The sequence below is a fragment of the Podarcis filfolensis genome (assembly GCF_964270895.1).
Source record: "Podarcis filfolensis genome assembly, chromosome: 12".
Lineage (NCBI taxonomy): Eukaryota > Metazoa > Chordata > Lepidosauria > Squamata > Lacertidae > Podarcis > Podarcis filfolensis.
The window spans coordinates 3083991-3105141 of record NC_139614.1 but is presented as its reverse complement, the minus strand read 5'-3'; the positions used below and the strand labels follow the sequence as shown (position 1 = coordinate 3105141).

Sequence of the window (21151 nt, the reverse complement as noted above, 5' to 3'; positions counted from 1 at the left end):
AAGTCTGGGGGGGGGCACACATTGGATGGATGATTATCATTATTATTAGCCATGATTGGTGTTGTTACTTCACATACCTTTTCTCATCTATCTTTCTTTTTAGTTCCCTATGTTCTAGAGATCTTTTTTTATATTTGGTATTTATGTTGAACCATAGATGTATATACATACATGCAATTAGGACTACTGAAGATAACTTGGAAGTCAAAAGGTGGTTTTGATAAAGTTTTATCAAAAGGTGGTTTTAATAAGTTTATTATTTATTGAGTTACAGCATTGTTTAAAATTTATTTAGTATATGTTAATTACATATTTTTATTCACATTTACTATATAAAATCATTTTCACTGATTCTTAGTCAAGTGTACATGACTCAAGATCTGATCCAAACTTGTTATTTCAACAACTGAGTTTTGGGCCTTGACCCTCAAACGAAATGTCTGTAACGATGCCAGAATGTGGGACAAAGCTCAAAATGATGGGACAGCACCCATTATATATTAAATAGCAACTAGAAAGGTCACAGAGGGTTCCTACCACCAAAAGAGCACAAAGCAGGTCCCTAGTTATTATAATTGCTTGTAGTTTTCCTGTCATACATTTTTGGGAACTGTCAGCAAGGCAGCCCTTCATTTCATAGAATCATAGAATTGGAGAGTTGGAAGGGACCACGAGGGACATCTAGTCCAACCCCGGCAAGGCAGGAGTCCTTTGCCCAACGCAGGGCTCAAACCCACAACCCCGAGAGTAAGACTCTCATGCTGATTTGTATACAAGGCAAATACGACACTATACACTCACACTGTAGTTTGAAACAAGCAAATACCATTAGTAACTATGAATTTGTCATTTTATTTAAAATGTGCCTTAGTATCATGCTGCTATTGTGGCAAACTCCTGCAGTTATTATATCTTCATTTTTAATTTGAGACTGCACTTGTTTAAGAAACAGATTCAACCATAGCTGTCAATGTTTCCCTTTTTTTAAAGGGGAATTCCCTTACTCCAAATAGGATTCCTTGCAAGAAAAGGGAAAAGTTGACAGCTATGGATTCAACATCCAGTGGGCTGGCGCTACTTCAATAGGTTTGTATAATGTCAAGAATATATACATATATGGTTTTTCAGTTTATACTTACATGTTTTATTGTCGGTTCTTGGCAATATTTCTGTTCTTTCAGTAGGATCAAACTGTACAAAACCTTTGCTGCTTGTTTTATCGACAATGTCATCCCAAAGAACATTATCCATGTTGCAAAGATAAGGATTATTGCTGAATTTTATTCCTCCATTTAGAATTTCTGCCAAAAGAAATTACGGCAAAGACATCAAAAATGATATGGTTTCCTTTTCAAAAGGGGAAGAGGAGGAGGAGGAAATACGTGTGTGTGTGTAGACAGGTAGTGGTGAGTCTCCATGAGCCTACTGACAGTACTGCATTTGGGTCTAGAAAGCAGGTTCAGACCCCATTATTATTTTCATATTCCTGTGTGGTTAAGGCACTGGACTTTCCAGCCCATTTTCCCCATCTGTAAAATGGGAGTAATATGTGTTTCCTCTTAGGGGTCCTGGGAAGGTTTCATTGATTAGCAATGAGAACACACAGGTACTGTAGCACAGTTAGCAAAAGGTGGATATGATTAAGAACTAGGTCACGGAGTGTCTTAAAATAAACTTCGGTTTTTCAGACAGAGTATTACGGTCTGTAATATGGGGACAATAATACTGGTTTCTCTTACAGAGCTGTTAAATGGTTGGCTGAGCTACTGCTGTGAGATGCTGAGGACTCTTATGTACTATATCAAAGCTACCAAAGCTGTTGTCGGGAAATGCATAATTCTTCAAAGATTCGTGCATCGTGACAGGGATTCTCCTCATTTCATATCTCACCAACAAATTAACAGAAAGTTGAGTTAATATACCAAGTGCTGAGTCAATTCCAAATTATTTAAATGACAGATTACAAACCCATGTTCTGCTAAAGATTGAAGGATTATTTGGGGGGTGTTAATTTTTTTTTGCACCCTTCCATCCTGAATAACTCACCTGCTAAGCGTCTCATTGGCAGCTCTTCAAGCCCCCTGACATCGTTGTAATTTAGTAAAACTGCCAACGCAGCATTTTCATAAAGGGTGTTCCCTCGGATTATCTGGAGATTCTCCAAAGGAATACTTTTCACTGTGTTTATTGCTATAAGCACGTAACCAGCCACCTCTTGTATACTCTGGAGGATAGACAACAGGAAGGCAGATATTATTAGTCATTTTAGGCTATGTCTTAAAAGCTATTAATCTTGAGGTTTTCCCCATTTTATGTTAGCTAATAATATTTAAGAAAACAAGCAAACAAGAAAGAAATTAAATACTGTACAGGTGGCAATCTTTTTGCATGGAGGTTCCATTCCTGATCCCTGCACACACTGATGGAGTGTGCATAAGCCCACCCCCTTTTTTTTGGCCACTTCCGGGTCAGCAGTGACAAGCATGTGTGTGATTGCACGTCAATTGGACACACAAAAAATGGTCACTGCCTGTACTTATTTCAAATGATACATGGTTACTTCTGAAGACAAATTAAGAAAGGTGGTGTCTTCTAGCAGAAACAAAAATATTTCAAAACCTCTTCAGTAAATTGATGGAGGCACAATATCCCTAGTATGCTTTTTCCCCTGTGGTGGATGTGTTCTGTGGCTGCAACATATGGGCATTTTATTTTTTAGTAATAGACTACTAGCCAGCATACTGGCCCTATACTTGAGATACTGCTTCTAAACACTTTTCTAGATTCTTACAGCCCTTGATTCATAAAGATGTATTTATATAATATATTTTGGATGCCTCTTTCCACTTTTTATCATTCCATAGGTACTTGCCCCAGGTACTTCCACAGGTAGTTTCCACCGGAAAAGGCAGCAACCTTGGATTGGTACCTGGTGTCCAGATTTCCTGGTTTATGAGGTGTGGAATGAAGTGGCAGGAATTCATGCCTACATTGCTACCCCCCACCCCCGGATGCAATTGTCATCCAACTGGGGGAGAATGACTTGGGCCCTTGGAAGACCATAGTCATCACTTGGTATATAATTGAGGACTTAGAAAGATTCTTGACATCGTTCCCTATCATAACCATTCTTTGGTCACACTGGTTGGAAAGGCAGTGTTGATGTGGTAGTCCCAACCCTGCTAGCTTCAATCGGGCCAGAAAGCAGGGCAATTTTGTGATCAGATGCAGGGTTGATCACTCTGGATGTCGAGTGATCCATCAACCTAGCATCACATTCGATCAGGAGGATTAGCAGCAAGCCAGTAATGGCTCTATTGGCAGACAGGCATTGGGTAAGCTTAGATCTTTAATGGAGGGTAGGCTGTAGCCTCCGCCTGCCCCTCCACGGGTAAGGGTATCCTGTTAAAAGGATCTGGGAGGAATAGCTCCTGTCCAATACCCAGATGGGGGCCAGGGCCATTCCACTCCACCAACGGAAACCACTTGGGGGATGGCCAGATTTGACGTAGGTCATAGGGCGTTCCCTGTCAGCTGGCTTCACCCTTAGAGACACTGTCAGCAGACAGGCTGGAGTGATATTCACAGTGGCTTACCTCAATGCCTGTGGCCCAAGCCTAGACATATGTAACCAATAAAGTTGTGGCCTTATTTGATCCCATAAAACAAACATACTGTGTACTGTATAGTTTTTAACCCTCAGAGAATGGGGTGGTCACGAAGCCTTGACACACAATGAATGATAGAACCAACAAAATGCTAACTGAAGTCAGTAAGCAATAAAGCAGTCACCAGAACAGGGATTAATGATTCTACAAACCCAGATCTGGCCACAACTAATACAAACATCTGGTCACAGCTAATCATTACAACACCTTGGCATATCACTAAAAGAAGAGCCCTAACTTTGTGGCTAAGTTATGCTAATATAGGCTCTTCTTGGGAAGAACACTCTGTAAACTGTGTACCAGAAGTGAAAGAAATCTTTCATCCATCTTATCCAAATTTATATCCGATTTTTCTTGCCACTCACAGTGGCGAGTCAAGTAATCATAATAAACATGATATAAATACATATACGAAAAATTTGCATGCTTCAAGCTTTCAGAGGGTAGATCCAGAAAGTAATAGATTATAATAATTAAGGAGGAGTCAGCTTTACATGTTCCTTTTTAATGCAGTTTTTATCAGGGGGCTTTTACACATCTTACAATTTGTAGCTTTATTTCATTTGCGTTTGGTGGGTTGTCTATGAAAGCATTTTGATGTTATTCAACAGTACAAATGAAGACTATAAAATGTCTTCTGTGCTCACATAACATTGTAAAACAGATTACGATTTAGTGCTAAATGCACGAGTTGGAACAAGCCAAATTATTCCAGGGGAGCTTACTTTGCCAACAGCAAATAGAAAACATACGTGTATGTACACATCAGCCCAGGAGTTTCTAGGCCTTCTGTGTAAAGTATTAGTTTGTTTGAAGTACAACAATTTCCAATAGCTGGAATCCTTGGCTCGCACAGCAAAAATGTGTGTGTTTGGGGCTTACTCTTAGAAAGACCCCCCAACCTGCCCTTCCTTTATTACTCAGAGCCTCCAGTTGCTTATTCCAAAAGCAAGAGTGGTGTGAACAAGCAGTTCATATGACAACAGGATGTGGCAGGATGATATTTTAGGAGGAGGAATTTGGTCTTTGACAAAGTGCCTCCTCAAAAAACCCAAACCAAACCTAGTTGCTGACTAAGGTGGACGTTGCTGCTTCCTTAGGTTACAACATGCATTCATTTTTCTTCTCAACTTCATCTGAACCAGAGAAACATGACTCATTGCACTAACCCTCAAGAAAGTAAGGTTATAGGTGTGATTCACGTGAGTGATTTCTAGATTGCCAAGCACCACCTCGCAGCCTTCATACATTCTCTTCAGACTATTGTAGTGCTCATCCACACTTGAAAGCTGTGTTAGCTTGTTGCTGGTTCCTTGGCAAACTGTAGAGGAGAGAAGAAGAAAGAAGTCAGGACTTACTGCCAGCAGAATGGCAGAGCCACCCAGAACGGCTGGGGAAACTCAGCCGGATGGGTGGGGTATAAACATATTATTATTATTATTATTATTATTATTATTATTATTATTATTATTATATGCAGAGTTTATGGCTGCTGCCTTAGAAATCATTGAGTATCCAACAACAGGACAATACAATACCACACTTTGTGGTTTTGCACGTTCTAATAGTATAAAGCATGTTTCCTTAAAGTAAAATTGTTAGTATTTTTGTAGTTGGGGAACTTTATCTGTTTCTCATACTGGAGGTGTGTCAATTATTGCCTACGTGTCACAAGAAGAGCCCCGAAGCTGCTGGATCAGACCAAAGGCCCACCGAGCTCTACGCTCTTGTTTTCACAGTGGCCAACCACTTGAGATAAACAGAATGGAATTGGGGACATTTACAAACTCAAGCACCAACCTGAAGAAAAACGCCCAGTTGTAATGAAGTGGGTTAACACATTTCAGTCAACTGTACTGTATCTAGCTGCCTTTGCTTAAAATATTTTAAAGCTTGTTTTCTATGGAACAGTATTCAAACGAACTACAAATCATACCCTAAAGCAATAAAAAGCAGCAGCAAAACAATATAATCATTTACATATTAAATGGGAGTGAAGTGATAAAACGTATATACAGGATCAATAGCAGTATCAATATAGCAACAAGGAAAGTAAAACCAGAACACCCACCAAAAGCCTTTACTGCTTTGTGTTTCAGTCTTCAACATAAACTTCAAGGTGCCCAATGTGTAAGGTTTATTGCACTGACATGGTTTTGGCTGGGAACCCAAATTTATTCCAAGAGATCTAATTACTCATTTTCAGTGTGGAATGACTAATAGCTCTACACGTTAACAATTAAGGTTATTATGGGTAACGGGGGGGGGGGGGATTAGTGTGTGTCTCACATTCTATTATTACCTATACGGCAAAGGCAGAACGACACGCACAGACAGCTATTTTAAACTTATCTAAGAAGAATAGCACTTAAGTTCATCTATGTGAAATGCAAATTGTAATTTTGTATATGACCTGCTTAACTCATCAAAGCACTTACTTTGCCAGGGGTGGGGGACTCAATTCTCCAATCAGGTAGAAGGCTATTTTTATATATCTAAAATTAAAACAGTGCTCCACTTCATGTCAACCACAATGGTGGAAAGAGACCTGTGTATAATCACTGCCAGGTGCCCAGTGGTGCAAAGTCTATTTTTTCTTTACTTGGGAAGGGGCACATTATCTGCAATATTGCTGGCAAGAAGTCAGCCATGGCAGAGAGACCCCATTTGCTTGCTTCAGCAGCCAGTCACCCAGACCAATTGAATGCAGAGCATCTCAGTGCCTTCTGGCAGACCTGGCTGGCTAGGATCACTTCTGTATCAACCAACAGGTCTAGAGACCCACAGAGTGGTGGGTCATTGCCTGACACAAAGGTCCTGTTTCAAGCTCTTGATGCACATGTAACCAACTGCAGAGAAAGAGACCATGATCTAACAATGCATCAGAGGGGATTGTCTGAGTGGCTGATGGGGAGAGTTAAACAAGTTTTGGTGGTGGCCAACTTAACTTTAAAAGGGGCTGGATAAAATTCACAAAGTTTAAGGATGTCAATTGCTATTATTCATGATGGCTATATGCTGCCTCAAGGAGCAGAGGCATCATGCTGGGAGAAAGCTGTTGCCCTCATATCACCCTTATGGGCTTGCCATTGTAGGAACAGGATGCTAGACTAGTGGCTTCCTGTTCCGGTCTGCAAGATCTCTGGTCTGCAGCTCTCCCACTAGCGGGAGAGACTCAGGCAGGCGGAGGAGAGCTTCCTGGGGGTGGAATGCTCTCTGTAACTCCCAAGGGTATTCAGGAGGCTGGGGTGCCCGCGGACGTCCTGGAGAACTCCTCTGCCAAGTGTCAGGTGGAAAGGGAAGGGGACGCTGGGTCTCAAACTCTTTATCGAGATGAGGCAGTCTCCATGTCCATCTCCTATAATGGCCAGGCACCTTTACAATTCAGAATATTGGATTAAAACCTGAAAGAGTGGTCCATTCAAGATGTTACTAACAAGATGCCATTTTAATTCAACTATCAAATGGAAGGAATAAGGTCTGATTTACAATTCCTGCCATGGCAGAGAATGGATAAAAGAGAGGTAGTGTTATTATATTTTTTACTACTACTCTATATGAGGGTTAAAATCTACCTTCTCTGGCTTAAAAAAACACACTTTAAGTAAGGTTCATTAAAAGAGATTTATGAGGCTCGATGTTTGTGAGCTAAAACCGGGTGTGTGAAGATTTGAGCTACTTTGGTAATTGCTTTGAGACGGTGAAGAAGGGGGTTGGTGTTGGAGTTGTGGGGAGAAGAACAACTCACCTCTAATTGACTTCATGGGACTTTGAAAGACTATAAGATCTAAAGATGCAATGTAAATGACAATGTTATAAATACCTAAAGGTGCAGATTACAATTTTCAATGCTGACGGAGGATTATCAGGTCTGTTGAGAGTAGGAGGAGCTCTCAGGAAAAACTGTAAATGGTCTAGTGGGGGAATCTCCGACTGTGATTCGGATTGTAAGGAGGAGAGGAAGAGAGTGGAATAGCTATCTGAGGAAATATGATCTCCTCCTTTGTGGAGTCAGATGTGTGACCTTGAGATTCCTGAGGCTCTGGCTGGCAGCAGATCTTCTGAGACAAGTTGGAGAAGGACTGTTTATGGCAAAAATCAAAACATGGACAGTTATTGAAAGAGGCTTGTGAATGGAAGGAGTTTGACAAAGTGGACCGGATGATTAATAATTAAATTTGATATAATCATGGATTGAAAGCAATATGCATGCACACATAAAGAAAAAATGTTTAACTAATATACATGCAGGAATTGAAAAATGGATAGTTGATGAATAAAGTTTTATAAATAATAAAAATTAAAAACCATTGTAAAAATAAGAGAATTATTGGGAATGTGGAGTTTTAAAGAGAGAATGGGATTCTGAAGCAGCAATAAGATGAATTTATGGACACATCAAAGAACGGACATGGGAGCCAGTTTTATGGGGAAAATGGTTTAAATTGTATTAATTTGGTATAATTCGTTAAAAATTGAAAATCAGTAAAAAGATTGTGTGTGGGTTTTTTAAAAAAGGATGCTGGACTAGAACAGGACTTTGGTCTGATCCAGCAAAGCATTTTTTACACATTTTAAAGGAATGTCACTAATAGCAAAACTAATAAATTGTGTTTCTTCTCTGAAGTGAAGGCTTGGTGTAGTAGTTATTTATCAACTCTTACCACATTTTCAACATTCAGAACTCTTTTCAATCTTTAACTAAGGTCAGAATACAGTGTTCATTCTTTCAAATGAATTTTCACACGTAACCTTGAATTGACTAGGGCAAAAGTAACAAAATGTTTTTGATGTTTCATTTTGTGTGATCACTTTAACATACAAGGTCACAAAGATGTTTTTGATGTTGGCTCACGGCACAAGAATGATCAGTCGGATTAAAAGAAGTACTACAGCATAAACAACTCCTTTAGGATTTGGACCTCCCCACAGACAGGATTAAGGATATAGGCTGTTGGAGATCTAATGCCAACAGAAGATACATCTGGAAGAAAACCTCAATAACCACACCCTGTCGCTCCTTCATTTTCAGGCACCCCTGCGATCAATATCTGGTTAGTGGGACACAGCATAGCCCATTGGGCCCGCATGTTTGCCATCGCTACTGTCAGGGGAAACAGCCTGGGGCTCCCAAAGAATGTTGATGTGATATGACATGATTTCATGCCCATTGTGATGGCCAGAGCTGCATTGCATGGGCCCCCTGAGGCATTGGTTGTTCAGCTGGGGGAGAACGACTTGGTTCTGAGGAAGGGCATTGACCTAACCTGGAACTTCAAAGAGGACTTTGACAAGCTTGCTGCCCTATACCCAGACTTAACCTTATTCTGGTCCCAGGTTTCGGAGAGGCATTGTTGGTGTGACTGTCCTTACCTGGTAGCAATCAATAGTGCTAGAAAGAAAGCTAACCGTGCAGTCGCACAGAAGGTGCAACATTTGAATGGCCATGTGATACGACACCCGGCCACCACTTTCAACCAGGAAGTCTTGTTCCAATGGCAGTCATCTCTCTGATGTTGGAAATAATACCCAGGTGAATGATACTGGAGATGGCATCAGAGATTGGCTGCAGGCGTGAGGGTGTTGGCAGCAAGCCATTTGGGCTCGAGTGGCGGTTAGGCATTGGGTAAGCCTTTGTTTAATGGTGGGGAGGTTGTAGCCTCTGCCTGCCCCTCCTCAATAAGGGCACCCTGCTAAAGGGATCTGGGGTGTGTGGGTGTGGGCTAGGGCCATGCCACAACCCCAACAGGGACCCCTCATTTGATGTAAGTCACAGGGCTCCTCCTACTGGTGGTTTACCCTTAGTTGGACTCCCTGCAGACAGGCGGGAGTTGAGATATGGTCTGGCTTCACCCAATGCCAAAGCCAAACTGCTCACATCTGTAACCTGTAATATCTGTAAAAGTTGTGGCCTATTTTATCCCATAAACCTTAAAACTTGAGTCTGTGTGTTTATTATCAAAGGGAACTGCAGGGCCTGGGGGCTTGACACGCGATTGAGCTGGTAACACAAGAATGACGATGAACCTGTGATTCATTTCCTTTTTATTCAGAATTGAGGTGTTCTGTACATTACAATTTCCTGTTCAAACATCACCTAAGCACACTCTTGTGCAAAGTTATGGGAGGCTCTCAATTCAAAATGCAAACACAGCAGGACATCAAACCACCCATATCTGCGTCAGAGCTTGCTCTGTGAGCAACATGTAGAGGCATAATCTTCCTTCTGGGTTTACTATCTCCAACTATTCAGAACTCTACTCATCTGGGTCCCGAGCCTCTGCTTTCTTTTCCGTCACTCTTTGGCTAATAATTAATCACAGCTAACCTGACAGACTTAATATTATATTTATAAGCAAAAACAGTGTTTAGAAAGCCAAATGCAAACATTGGCTTGGCAAAAGTAGGGAGAAGGGGAAGAGGAAGTGCATCTTCTATGGTCAGTGATTTGCTATTCACATTTAATTACAAGTTTCATAAAGCTAAATGAAAAAGAACACAGCTTGTGTTCTTCTATAAGCAGCAAAATCCCTAAAGTGCCTTCATCCTTGTACATCTATAAAGTTCAATCTCCAGCCTCTCCCATCCCTAAGAAGCAGATAACATACTGAAAACAAAACCCCTCCACACAAGATACCTAAAAACCTATGTCAGTGCCAGCTTATTCCTTGCCGTGTAGAGCCATAGTTTTATGTTTCTTCCAGAGGACCTTGAGCACAGTTCAAATAAGATTGTCATGGAGCAAACCAACAGACACCAAAAACTGCTTGCATGTGAATCACAATTTGTAAGCAGTGAACCATGAGGTTTGCAGTTATTGCCTGGAACATGTCTATGACAATAACAGCTGCTCTTTCACTTGAATCTGACTTTGGCAAGCCTTCACTGGGAATAGAATTCCTCAGCTGAGGAGGCTGGTATTTTCTATTGTTATTCATAGAGGGGCTTGTAGGCTAATTTTCTCTCGTGTGTACAGCTTTCATTTTGTCTCCACAGCCAGGGTGGGATGCATCATGGCTTCCTCTAGAAGTTTAGGTTTCATGTATGGATCCAGTAATTAATGGTAGCAACTGGGAAATGTCAAGTGCTACTTCAAACACTGTAGGTGAGAACTCACAGAAAACTGTCTCTTCTGAGAGGAGGAAGAATCTTTTGAAATTGCACTGATTATACAAGTTAAGCATTTTTATGAACTGTTATTTGTCCAGAAAAGCTTCGCTGGACAACAGCTGCCTGCTTCAGATCATATTATAATATAAAAACATACAGAAGATTCCTCCTCCCTTCCTCCTAACATAACAAATCATTTGAACAGAATGGATACATGGACCTTGTATTTTCCACTACACCGATTGTTGGGGAAAGCGTGTTCTCCTTCATGGAGAGCACGTGTTGTGGTGGGGACTGCCAGGACGCTCCAAAATTGGGGGCGGGCTAATTGTTTGTTGGCCACTGATGCGATTGGGGCTTCCCGTGTTGTTGAGAAGAAGTTAATGTTGTCATTTGTTGACTGACAGCCAGAAATGCTAAAACTCCTTGCACGAGGCTAGGGCTTCCTCTTTTTGCCCGTGCATCGGATTGCCCGTCCCCCCCCCCCTAGAATTAGGGTTGTTCGCTTTGACCTTGCTATGCCTGTCATGGGGTCGTCTGCTCTTGGGGCAGGGGCCCGGTAGGAATTTTGTCCATCTGGCTGATTGGCTGGGGCCATTTGGTTTTTGCCTACTGCGTAGCAAATCGTCACAACTTGTAAGGTTGCGGTTAGGCATTGATTTATGGTTTGGTTGGTTGAGGGGCATGGATTGGCTGTGCCTGCCCCTCTAATGCTGCTGCTGCAAGGGATTCCGTTAAAGGAATCGGGGGCTAACTATTGCTTGTCCACCCTGTCAAGGGGGCTCGGGCCATAGCAATGAGCTCCTGGTTGCATTTGGGGTGAGGGCAGGTTCCCTGCTCTGCGTAACCCCCAAGTGTATTCCCCTTTTCTGACTTTCGCATCGTGCGGAATGTCAGTCTGTCCCCCATGGTGGGGGCAGATAGTCGCAACCAATGCCTAAGCAACCACTCACAAATTTGTATTTCAATAAAGTTGTGGCCAAAATTATGCCAAAAATCTTAAACAAAAAATTCTGTGTGATGTGTGAGTTATTGGGGTGGCCCTGGGGACCTCGACACGCAAAGAGTTATGACTTCGAAGTACAGTCCATCACTTCACAGACTCAAAAAGCACAAACATGTCCCCTCACATTTTACTGTGGTTTGCTGATTATCTGCACACATGGCAAGGAGAATGATGAGTCATCTTTGAAAGAGAATCCATTTGAAAAGTGGTCTGCAAGCACCTGGGCTCTTGGTTTTATAGTTGGACAACACTGGAATAAAGAATAGCACCTCTCTGCATACATGGGGCAGGGCCACCCTCTCCCGTAAATGTCAATACAAAAACAGGAGGGGTGACCAATAAGTGGAAACCTCAGTTACTCCACTTTTCAGTTAACAGCAGTATCAGGTGAAAACAAGTGCATGCTGATTTACACGCAAAAACCATTTGAAATAAATTAGTTTGAACACCTTTAAAACATTAGTCAGGCTGCTACCACTAATGCTCACAGTTGTTTTAAGACATTGCACTGCCTGAAGTGGAGCTCAAGTGGTGCCCCCAAAACTCTTACAAAGAGTAAGCAGAACTCAATTCCTGCCTTCGTCTTTGAAATTACCCTACGGCAGCCTTTCCCAACCTTGAATTGTTCAACTTTTAAATGTTTTATTTATGACTACTTTTGTTATGTTTGTGATTTTGGAAAAGTTTTCATGTTATAAGTTGTCTTCAGCATGGTTTTAACTATGGAAAGGCAGCATACAAAAAAAAAAAAAAATGATGATGATGATGGATAGTTTAATCCTGAGGCACAGCAACCTTCTCCCTCTCCCTTTCTCCTTATCAGTTATAGCAATAGCTCCTGTATACATTTCATTCTTTCTCTCATGGTTCACTTGCAAATACAACTTTCTCACACACATTTCAACTTTTAATTTTACTATTTCTATATCCCCCCCCCCACAATATACACATTCTCAGTGCAGTACTGTTGTTTATATTTGGGCTAGCCCTTGATAGAGAAGGCTTATGTATGCTATGATATAATAATCAGAGGCAAAAATGAAGAGTCTGTAAGAAAATATTTTTTATAAACCCATCAAGTTTTCTTCTGCCTCTCTGTATCACAACATCATTGCACAGTGAGAAAATTGCACCTAAGCAAAGCATGCTTTCACCTGAAACAACAGTATTTTTAAATTGTCTTTAGTCCAAAAAGGTCATGACTTGCTTGCAAAAAACAACACACTTCAAATATTAAAAGATGCTGCTTTAGTCAAGCTGTGCAACCTTGCTGTTTTGCTTCCTTATATGCTGTCTCAGGGTCATTTCCTTATTAGCACTCCTTCAATAGGAACTGCAGCTATCAAGCCCCTTTGATTTTATGCCAGAAATATTATTTTCTTTCTTCCAGCTTTGATGGAGATTAAAAGGCAGAGTATTCCATAGCTCAACATGCCACAGAGAGAACTGTTATTTTGAATTGCGCATGCATTTTTACAAGCTGAACTTATTATCCAAACCTAATACAGTGGTACCTCGCAAGACGAATGCCTCGTAAAACGAAAAACTCGCAAGACGAAAGAGTTTTTCGTTTTTTGAGTTGCTTCGCAAGACGAATTTCCCTATGGGCTTGCTTCGCAAGACGAAAACGTCTTGCAAGTTTGTTTCCTTTTTCGTAAAACCGTTAATACCCAGGGTGCATTGCTTGAAGAGGTGCAGTTGCGACTTGACTTCGAGGAGCAACTCATAGCATGCGGTGTGGTAGCCTTTTTTGAGGTTTTTGAAGACTTTGGTGATTTTTGAAGCTTTTCCGAAACTTCTTTTGCAGCCATTTGGTAAGTTAAACTTGTAAAACTTTTTGGGGGGTTTTTGGATTTTGGGTTGGGGTGTTTGGAATTCAAGGACTTGGTGTTGGGGAGGGGTTTGCAAGAATCTGGAAGCTTGTGTGTTGTTTTTTCCTGCATTTTTATGATTTTTTGTGACCATTGGGGCACTCTGCTGTTGTTAAAAAAAAGATTTCTGGGTTTGAATTTCTGTGTGGTGGGTGGCTGGGGGAATAGTTGGGGAGGGGTTTGCAAGAATCTGGAAGCTTGTGTGTTTTCTAGGAGGTTTGGTGCTTTTGAATTTTTTGGATGTGAAGCACTGATTTTTTGGGGGGGTTTGCGAAGGTAGGAGCTGTGCTGCCATGGGACCCAAGAAGACTGCTGCTGCATAGGCCGGCGAGAGGAAGAAGGAGAAGGTGACGCTGGAAATGAAGAAGGAGATCATCCGGAAGCACGACGGTGGAATGCGTGTGACAGACCTCGCCAGGGAGTACGGGAGGAATCCATCGATCATCGGGACCATCCTGAAGATGAGGGAGAAGATCCTTGCGACTGATGCAGCCAAGGGAGTCACCAGGATCATGAAGAACCGCCCAGCTGTTCTGGAGGAGGTGGAGAAGTTGCTGCTCATCTGGTTAGAAGAGAAGCAGCGTGCAGGGGACACAGTGACTGAGGCCGTCATTTGTGAGAAGGCCAAGGCCTTGCACGCAGACCTCGTCCAGCAACAGCCAGGAACCTCAGGCGAGCCAGAAGTCTTCATCAAGGCAAGCAGAGGCTGGTTTGACCGGTTCAAGACAAGATCTGGAATCCACAGCGTGGTCAGGCATGGAGAGGCTGCCAGTTCTGATGTTCCTGCGACTGAAGACTTTGCAGCGGAGTTCCTGGAGGTTGTGACAACGGAGGGCTACGTTCCACAGCAGGTCTTCAACTGCGACGAGAACGGGCTGTTTTGGAAGAGGATGCCCAAAAGGACTTTCATCACTCAGGAGGAGGCCAAGTTGCCTGGCCACAAGCCCATGAAGGACCGTCTGACCCTGCTCTTCTGCGCCAACGCAAGCGGCGACCTGAAGATCAAGCCCCTGCTGGTGTACCACTCGGAGAACCCAAGGGCCTTCAAGAAACACAAGGTCGACAAGGAGCAGCTGAGTGTCATGTGGCGATCCAACAGTAAGGCTTGGGTCACACGTGTGCTGTTTGTGGACTGGGTCAATTTTGCTTTTGGCCCTGCTGCCAAACAGTACCTGCTGGACAACGACCTGCCGCTGAAGGCTTTGCTTCTGATGGACAATGCTCCTGCTCATCCTAAAGGCCTTGAGGAGGACTTGTTGGAGGAGTTCAGCTTCATCAGCATCATGTTCCTGCCGCCTAACACCACGTCATTGCTCCAGCCGATGGATCAGCAGCTCATCGCCAATTTCAAAAAACTCTACACCAAGGAGCTTTTCAGGCGATGCTTCGAGGTGACTGCACCAACATCACCCTGCGGGAATTCTGGAAGGACCACTTCGACATCGTCACCTGCTTGAAGATTATCACCACGGCCTGGAACGGGATCAGCCAGAGAAATTTGAATTGCGCTTGGTGCAGCCTGTGGCCGGACTGTGTGGCAGCAAGTGACTCTGATGCACCAGAGTCAACAGTGGTGCAGGACATTGTTTCCTTGGGGAGGACCATGGGCCTGGAGGTCACAGAGGAGGACGTCAGCGAGCTGGTGGAGGAGCACGACCACGAGCTGACCACCCAGGAGCTGGTCGAACTGCAGGCAGAGGCTGCGCAGGAGCAGGCCTCGCTGGAAGAGGAGGAAGCAACTGAGGAACGGCTGTCCTCCAAAGAACTGAGGGACATTTGCCTGAAGTGGAAAGATGTGCAGGCTTTTGCACAGCGGCACCACCCTGACAAGGACCTGGCACATGACCTTGCGAACACTTTTGATACGAGGGTCATGTCGTCTTTCAGGGAGGTGCTGAAAAGTCGGATGAAGCAGCAGACCATGGACAGGTTCTTCAGCAAGAAGCAAAGAGTGGAAGAGGAACCTTCTTCGAGTTGTCCCCCAGAGTCTTAGAAAATGTACTGTACACTTTGGTGATTTTTAAATGTTTTTCTGTCATGTTTAGAAACTTAAATTATTGTTCCTTCAATTTTTGAAATGCTCTTTACAGTATGTGTGACTTTAAAGAGCACTTAATAAACTCTTTTTGTACCAAATTTGGCTTTGTTTGGACTTTTTTTGACCATAGGAACGCATTAATTGATTTTCAATGCATTCCTATGGGAATCTGTGCTTCGCAAGACAAAAAATTCGCTAGATGAAAAAACTCGCGGAACGAATTAATTTCGTCTTGCGAGGCACCACTGTATACAGAGTTTTGTGGTGATGGGACATAGACAAAAAATTGCAGCTCATGGTTCCTCCTGGCTTTGAAGTGGGAAGGCCTTTTTGCAGAACCCACTCGTATTGGTCCTCCTTCAGGCCACGAGGTTCCAGTTTAAATTCTAGAGTCTCTAGCAAAGAACTGGGAACTGGTTCAGAGCTCATGTTATTATACATAAGCTTAAAAGCCGATATCTCAGCAGGCTGCATATAAGATATCTTGGGTCGTCAATACACGAAAAATAATCCACCAGCAGTTCACTGGAGTGAGTAGTAGGCAGATTTATTTTTTTCATTTAAAAGGTTAATCAGTGATCTTTAACTACATGGCTCCTTGAGCAGTGTGTACCTACGGTCACTAACAGTCACAGTGCTCTCTTCTGTGCTAGGCCTCTATATCACGCCCTTTTAAAACTATTGCCAAAGAAACTGCTTCAAAGCTTGTGTATTCATTAACTTTGATGAGAAAAAAACTAATGAAGTCAGGTGGTATTTTATTAGCTCATCAAGTTATTTTCCAGATATAAGAGCGCTCCAACCAGAGTGTACTTCAGACAGGTATGAACAAACCTAGTTCTAGTAATATCGACTAAAGCTGCAGATGCACAGTGCTCAGAATGCCCCCAACACATATCAGAGTGCAGACTGATAGCTTTGCACATATATTTAGGGTTTACTCTATTTCCCAACTCTCCCCCACAAGTTGCTATGCTGTTGCTATAAATCAAAAGACCAAGCATTCACCTACCATCAGTACTGATAACGGGGGCTGTGCTGCATTTTTTAAAAAGTGCTTAATAAATCCAAAAACTGCGCTAAGAAAAGCTGAATCCTGCACCTTGTAAGCTGGCTGTGTTTGAGTGTCACAATAAGCTGCAGACAATAGCTAGCAAGGCATGAGTAAATTAAGCCCAGTTTGCTTCTCCCAGCTTCTCCCCACTAGTGTGTGGAAGAAACAAACCACAAAACCTGGATGAACACTATGCTAGAACTCACTGTGACATGCCAAGTACACTTTCTTACTTAGCCAACAAACAAGATACTATGATAACATTATAACAACGTCTACAGAACTCAATGGGGCTTAGGCATGCGCAGAATTGCACTGCTCCTCCTTCAGTTAAGGTACACAGACAAACAGTTTCAACAATAAATGAGGCTTATCTTCTTTTGCAGGTTACCAGCCAGATTCTAGAAGAGTAATAGACTTAAAGTGAAAGGCATTTCATCAAAACTGTGCATAATAACGATCTCTTAGGCAGCCTAGCACAATAAAAAAGGTGGCACGCACACACATGAATCCTCCCTTTGGTGGCCGGGATCCAGAATGTCCTTCTATCCTATTGCCAGTTCCACTAACTAGCTTCAGCAGACCAAAGTCATTAATTACTACAATGAGCAAATCATTCCAGAATTCCTTAGCTAATTAATACTTTACCCTGATGAGCTTGAGGGCAAAGAGAGACAGAAGGTTTTGCAGCTGTGACAGCTTTTGCAGGGTTGTAGCATTTCATTGCAGATGGGAGATTGCATGTTTGAATACTGCTGTCTCGTAAACAGAAAAAATATGCACATAAAGCAAAAGCTCGTCAGGGTGATGAGGAAGCTAGTGTATCATTTTCCCAACATGCTACTTTCCTATGTGCAAAGTTCTTATTTTTAAATAAGGATACATTTGCAACCTGAAGTGGTACTCTCGAAGAAGAGCTATACCACATGACTCTTCTGATTGTGTATCCTGGTTCTAGTTTTGTTAGCTCATTTGTACCAAATTCTGCTGCCATATGGACAATTTTGAACATATTTTACAATTAAGCAACCAGGACCTCTCAGTATAAGTGTTGATGACTTGCGTTGCAAATGTCAATGAACTGGACTCTTGTCTCCTCCAACGTCAGCACTGACCAAAATGCAGGTGTTCTGACTAAGCCTGTTTGAATTCTATTTGTGTATCTGTCAAAAAAGAATAAACACTGGTTGTTCTTTTACCATCTCTTTGCAAATGTAAATACTGTATACTAAAAGGCTGCAGAAAATCAAAGTTAGTGGAAAGGGCTGTGTCATTTGCTTATGGATTTTCTTGCTATACTGCCAATTCTACTATTTAAAAAATCATGCCGTTTTGAAAGTACCCTTAAACAAAATGGCTGCCACTCCCGTTGGCACATTAAATGCAGGAGTGGTGCACCCTGTTTCGTCACTTGAGGTGAAAAAGTGCCACTTTGCCCTGCTGCTGCTCCCTCCCCCACCAACCTGCTCCTGCCACCATCTGCTCTGCTGCTGCTGCTGCGCACGCTGCCCCATCCACTGCTGCTGGAGAAGCGGCTGCCATTGTTGCCAATTTTGGGCAAGATCATGCCGATTTGGGGTGAGATCTCTCACAAAATAATGTGGGATCTTGCCTAAAATGGCTGTGATCTTACCCAAAATCAGCGCTGGTGGTGCTTCACTGCCAATGGTGGAGGTGGGGGGGCAGGCAAGGCACCCATGGGCATGCCACCTGGGCAGCTTCTGCCCCTGAAGCAGCAGCAGCCTCACCTGTCTCATCTGACTGGGCTGGGTCTGATTAAATATATAAACTTTTTTTTTTTTAAGAAGCTTGAAAACCAAATAAATGCAACTGATGTGTAGGGGAAACAAAAACCATCTATACCACAGCGCTTCATGAACATGGAACTTTTCTAGGCAGTATAACGATTAATGGGTTTAATTCTTGGCATCTCTAAGAAAAACAGCCCCAAACAACAGAGCTTACGAAAACCTAGGTGAAATGTTGCCCGTGAGAGTACTGGACTAGAGGAACCAATAGCATGGTGCAACGTCAAGCGTTCAAAAACTGTTGATCAGAAATAACAGTAGGACAGAAAAAATGTGTTGCACAATTAAATGAGGACCATGAAGCAATAGCACCTTCAGATCTCTGTGTTCTACTAGTTGCTTGCCTCCAGTCTTTGAGCTTGGTTTCAAAATCTGGTCACTACAAGTAAAAATTTTACATGCTACCAGGAAGTAGACAAGGAAAAAATATTGCAGTATTTTACCAAAGATGACTACTTCTAACAGCTAAGTTGGAATGACACTGGCTGTCTGGCAGCTGGCCTCACAAGTAAAAAAATACTGGGTCTAACGTGACTGTTTCTAGGTGAAAGAATTTCCTGAGGAATTTAAAAAATGAGTTAGGATTCATTCAGATGTTACATATCCATGTCACTGGATATTTGTGAAAATTGCCCACAGCACTCTAAAAACATGTTTCTCTGCCAACTTGTCATGAATTCACACATTTCCATAGATATCAGTAACAGAAATTATGGGAGAGAGTCACTGACCAGAAGGTAACGAGTCTTAGGCTTTATAGTGTTGTGAGACATAATATACTTCCAGAGAGCCACGGGTGAATTGGAAGGGAAGAAATACAAATGCTGGTTGCGTACTGAACCTAGAAGTGGTCAACTTGAAGACAACTTCCTACCTATGGCTCTATACAGATAGCTCAAAATGAGGGCCTATAAATAATGATGAAGAATATTGCTCCACCAATGGATATATACAGGATCCTCCAGAATCATGCCAATATGCACAGCAAATTCCACGGTTCACTGTTCTGCACTACTTAGAAGGCAAGAGGCTCTAAACACTAAATCTAGGAGTAGTGGATAAGTTTAGGAATAAGCTCCTTCAAGAGGAGAATTCAGCAGTAATAAGTGCTAAATCTACATGGCCATATGTTTCATCTGCTTAAGTTGAAAATGCAAAAGAAGAAGAAGAAAGGAGATAATTGTATCCCCTATTGTATTTCTACCGCAGAACTGCCAATAACACTTTTGGGGGCAATTAAAATGGTGGTTAAGAGGAGAGGAGAGGAGAAGGGGAAACGCCCTTTTGCCAGCACCATTGCCACAAAGTGGGAGTTCCCTGTGGCTAATTAAAAAATATATTGGGAGATTTGTGTCATAGAGAAACAGCAATGCAATAAAGCCATCTTGAAATGGCAATTCTACTTATCTTGAATATAGGTGTACCAAATAAATAGGTGTACCAAATAAATGAAAGTTCAATGTTAAGAATAAGCTCTAACCCCACTCCAAAGCTTTGCTATCAGATATGGTTAAACTGTCACCACAAAACTACTCTAAGTGTGAATACAGAAATATGCACTGTTAAACCCATTGCTCTGTTAAATCACCCATCACTGATTATAACCATTCCAGTGTGACCTACATGCCTAGTCAGGTACCACCCACATTAAATCATAAATGAAAGGAAGTTGTTATTCAAACTAATTGCTCACAAAACAACAAATTAATCACATGCATCTGTAGTCACTCTTACGCCCAGTCTATGAAACCACAAACCAAGAATAGGATGGACTATTCTGCCAATTTCACTCATCTTGAATCAATTTCCTGAGAAACACATTACTTTTTCTAGACAATTCATGACTAGAAGAAATTCTTAAAGGATATCTTATAAACTACAGTCATTACCTCACACTTTTTTCCAGGCAGAGAAGAAGAGAAATCATACAAATGTTTGAAACCTTATTCATATACACATTTCATCAGAACCATTTTATTTATTTGATTCCATTTATGAATAGCTTCAGCTAAAGTATCTTGAAGCAATTTCACAATAAAAACTTCAAGAATAAAAACAATTAGAACACAATCCCATATATATATATATTTCTAAAAATGCATATACATTTTAAAAGGTCAGCATAAGGTTTATGGGAAATCAGTTCAAAAATGTGCTAAAAGGAAGTTACCACCATTTCTAATGAATTAGTTCAACTCTGCACAGGAACACCACACTAAAAGCTGCTTATCTGCATTTCATTCAAGCGTCAGGAATGAGGTCACTCACCAAAGTAATAATGTGGTTGTGCAAAAATGTTTGTAGCTTCTGGATTACTTTCATACCAGGCTGGGTTCAGACTGATCATTCAAAACATCCTGGGACCAAGAGCTCAGAGTCTTGGGAGTGAGTCAGCCCATTGTTTCCACAGTTGCCATCCTTCAGTGGGGTGGGGTGGGAAACCTCTGGCTTCTGGGTCAAATTTGGTGCAGCCCAAGTACCAATTTAGCCTGTGAAGTCATTCTTCCCAACCCATACCCACCTACCCAACATCTGACATCTTCTGTGACATCCGGTGTGGGGCATGTAGATATGTGGCAAAGCCCCTTGTGCTGTG

The 21151-nt window shown here is 42.1% G+C and overlaps 1 protein-coding gene across 2 annotated transcripts in view; it reads right to left on the bottom strand.

Annotated features, from left to right (window-relative positions):
- EGFR (epidermal growth factor receptor) overlaps positions 1 to 21151 on the bottom strand; it is a 147216-nt gene that overhangs the window by 53052 nt on the left and 73013 nt on the right. For both annotated transcript variants that reach the window (XM_083577651.1, XM_083577652.1), the window contains exons 2-4: positions 4838 to 4989; positions 2047 to 2224; positions 1140 to 1301 (exon numbers count right to left, since the gene is read on the bottom strand). In XM_083577651.1, coding sequence (XP_083433777.1) covers positions 1140 to 1301; positions 2047 to 2224; positions 4838 to 4989 — 492 coding nt within the window. The remainder of the gene's footprint in view (positions 1 to 1139; positions 1302 to 2046; positions 2225 to 4837; positions 4990 to 21151) is intronic.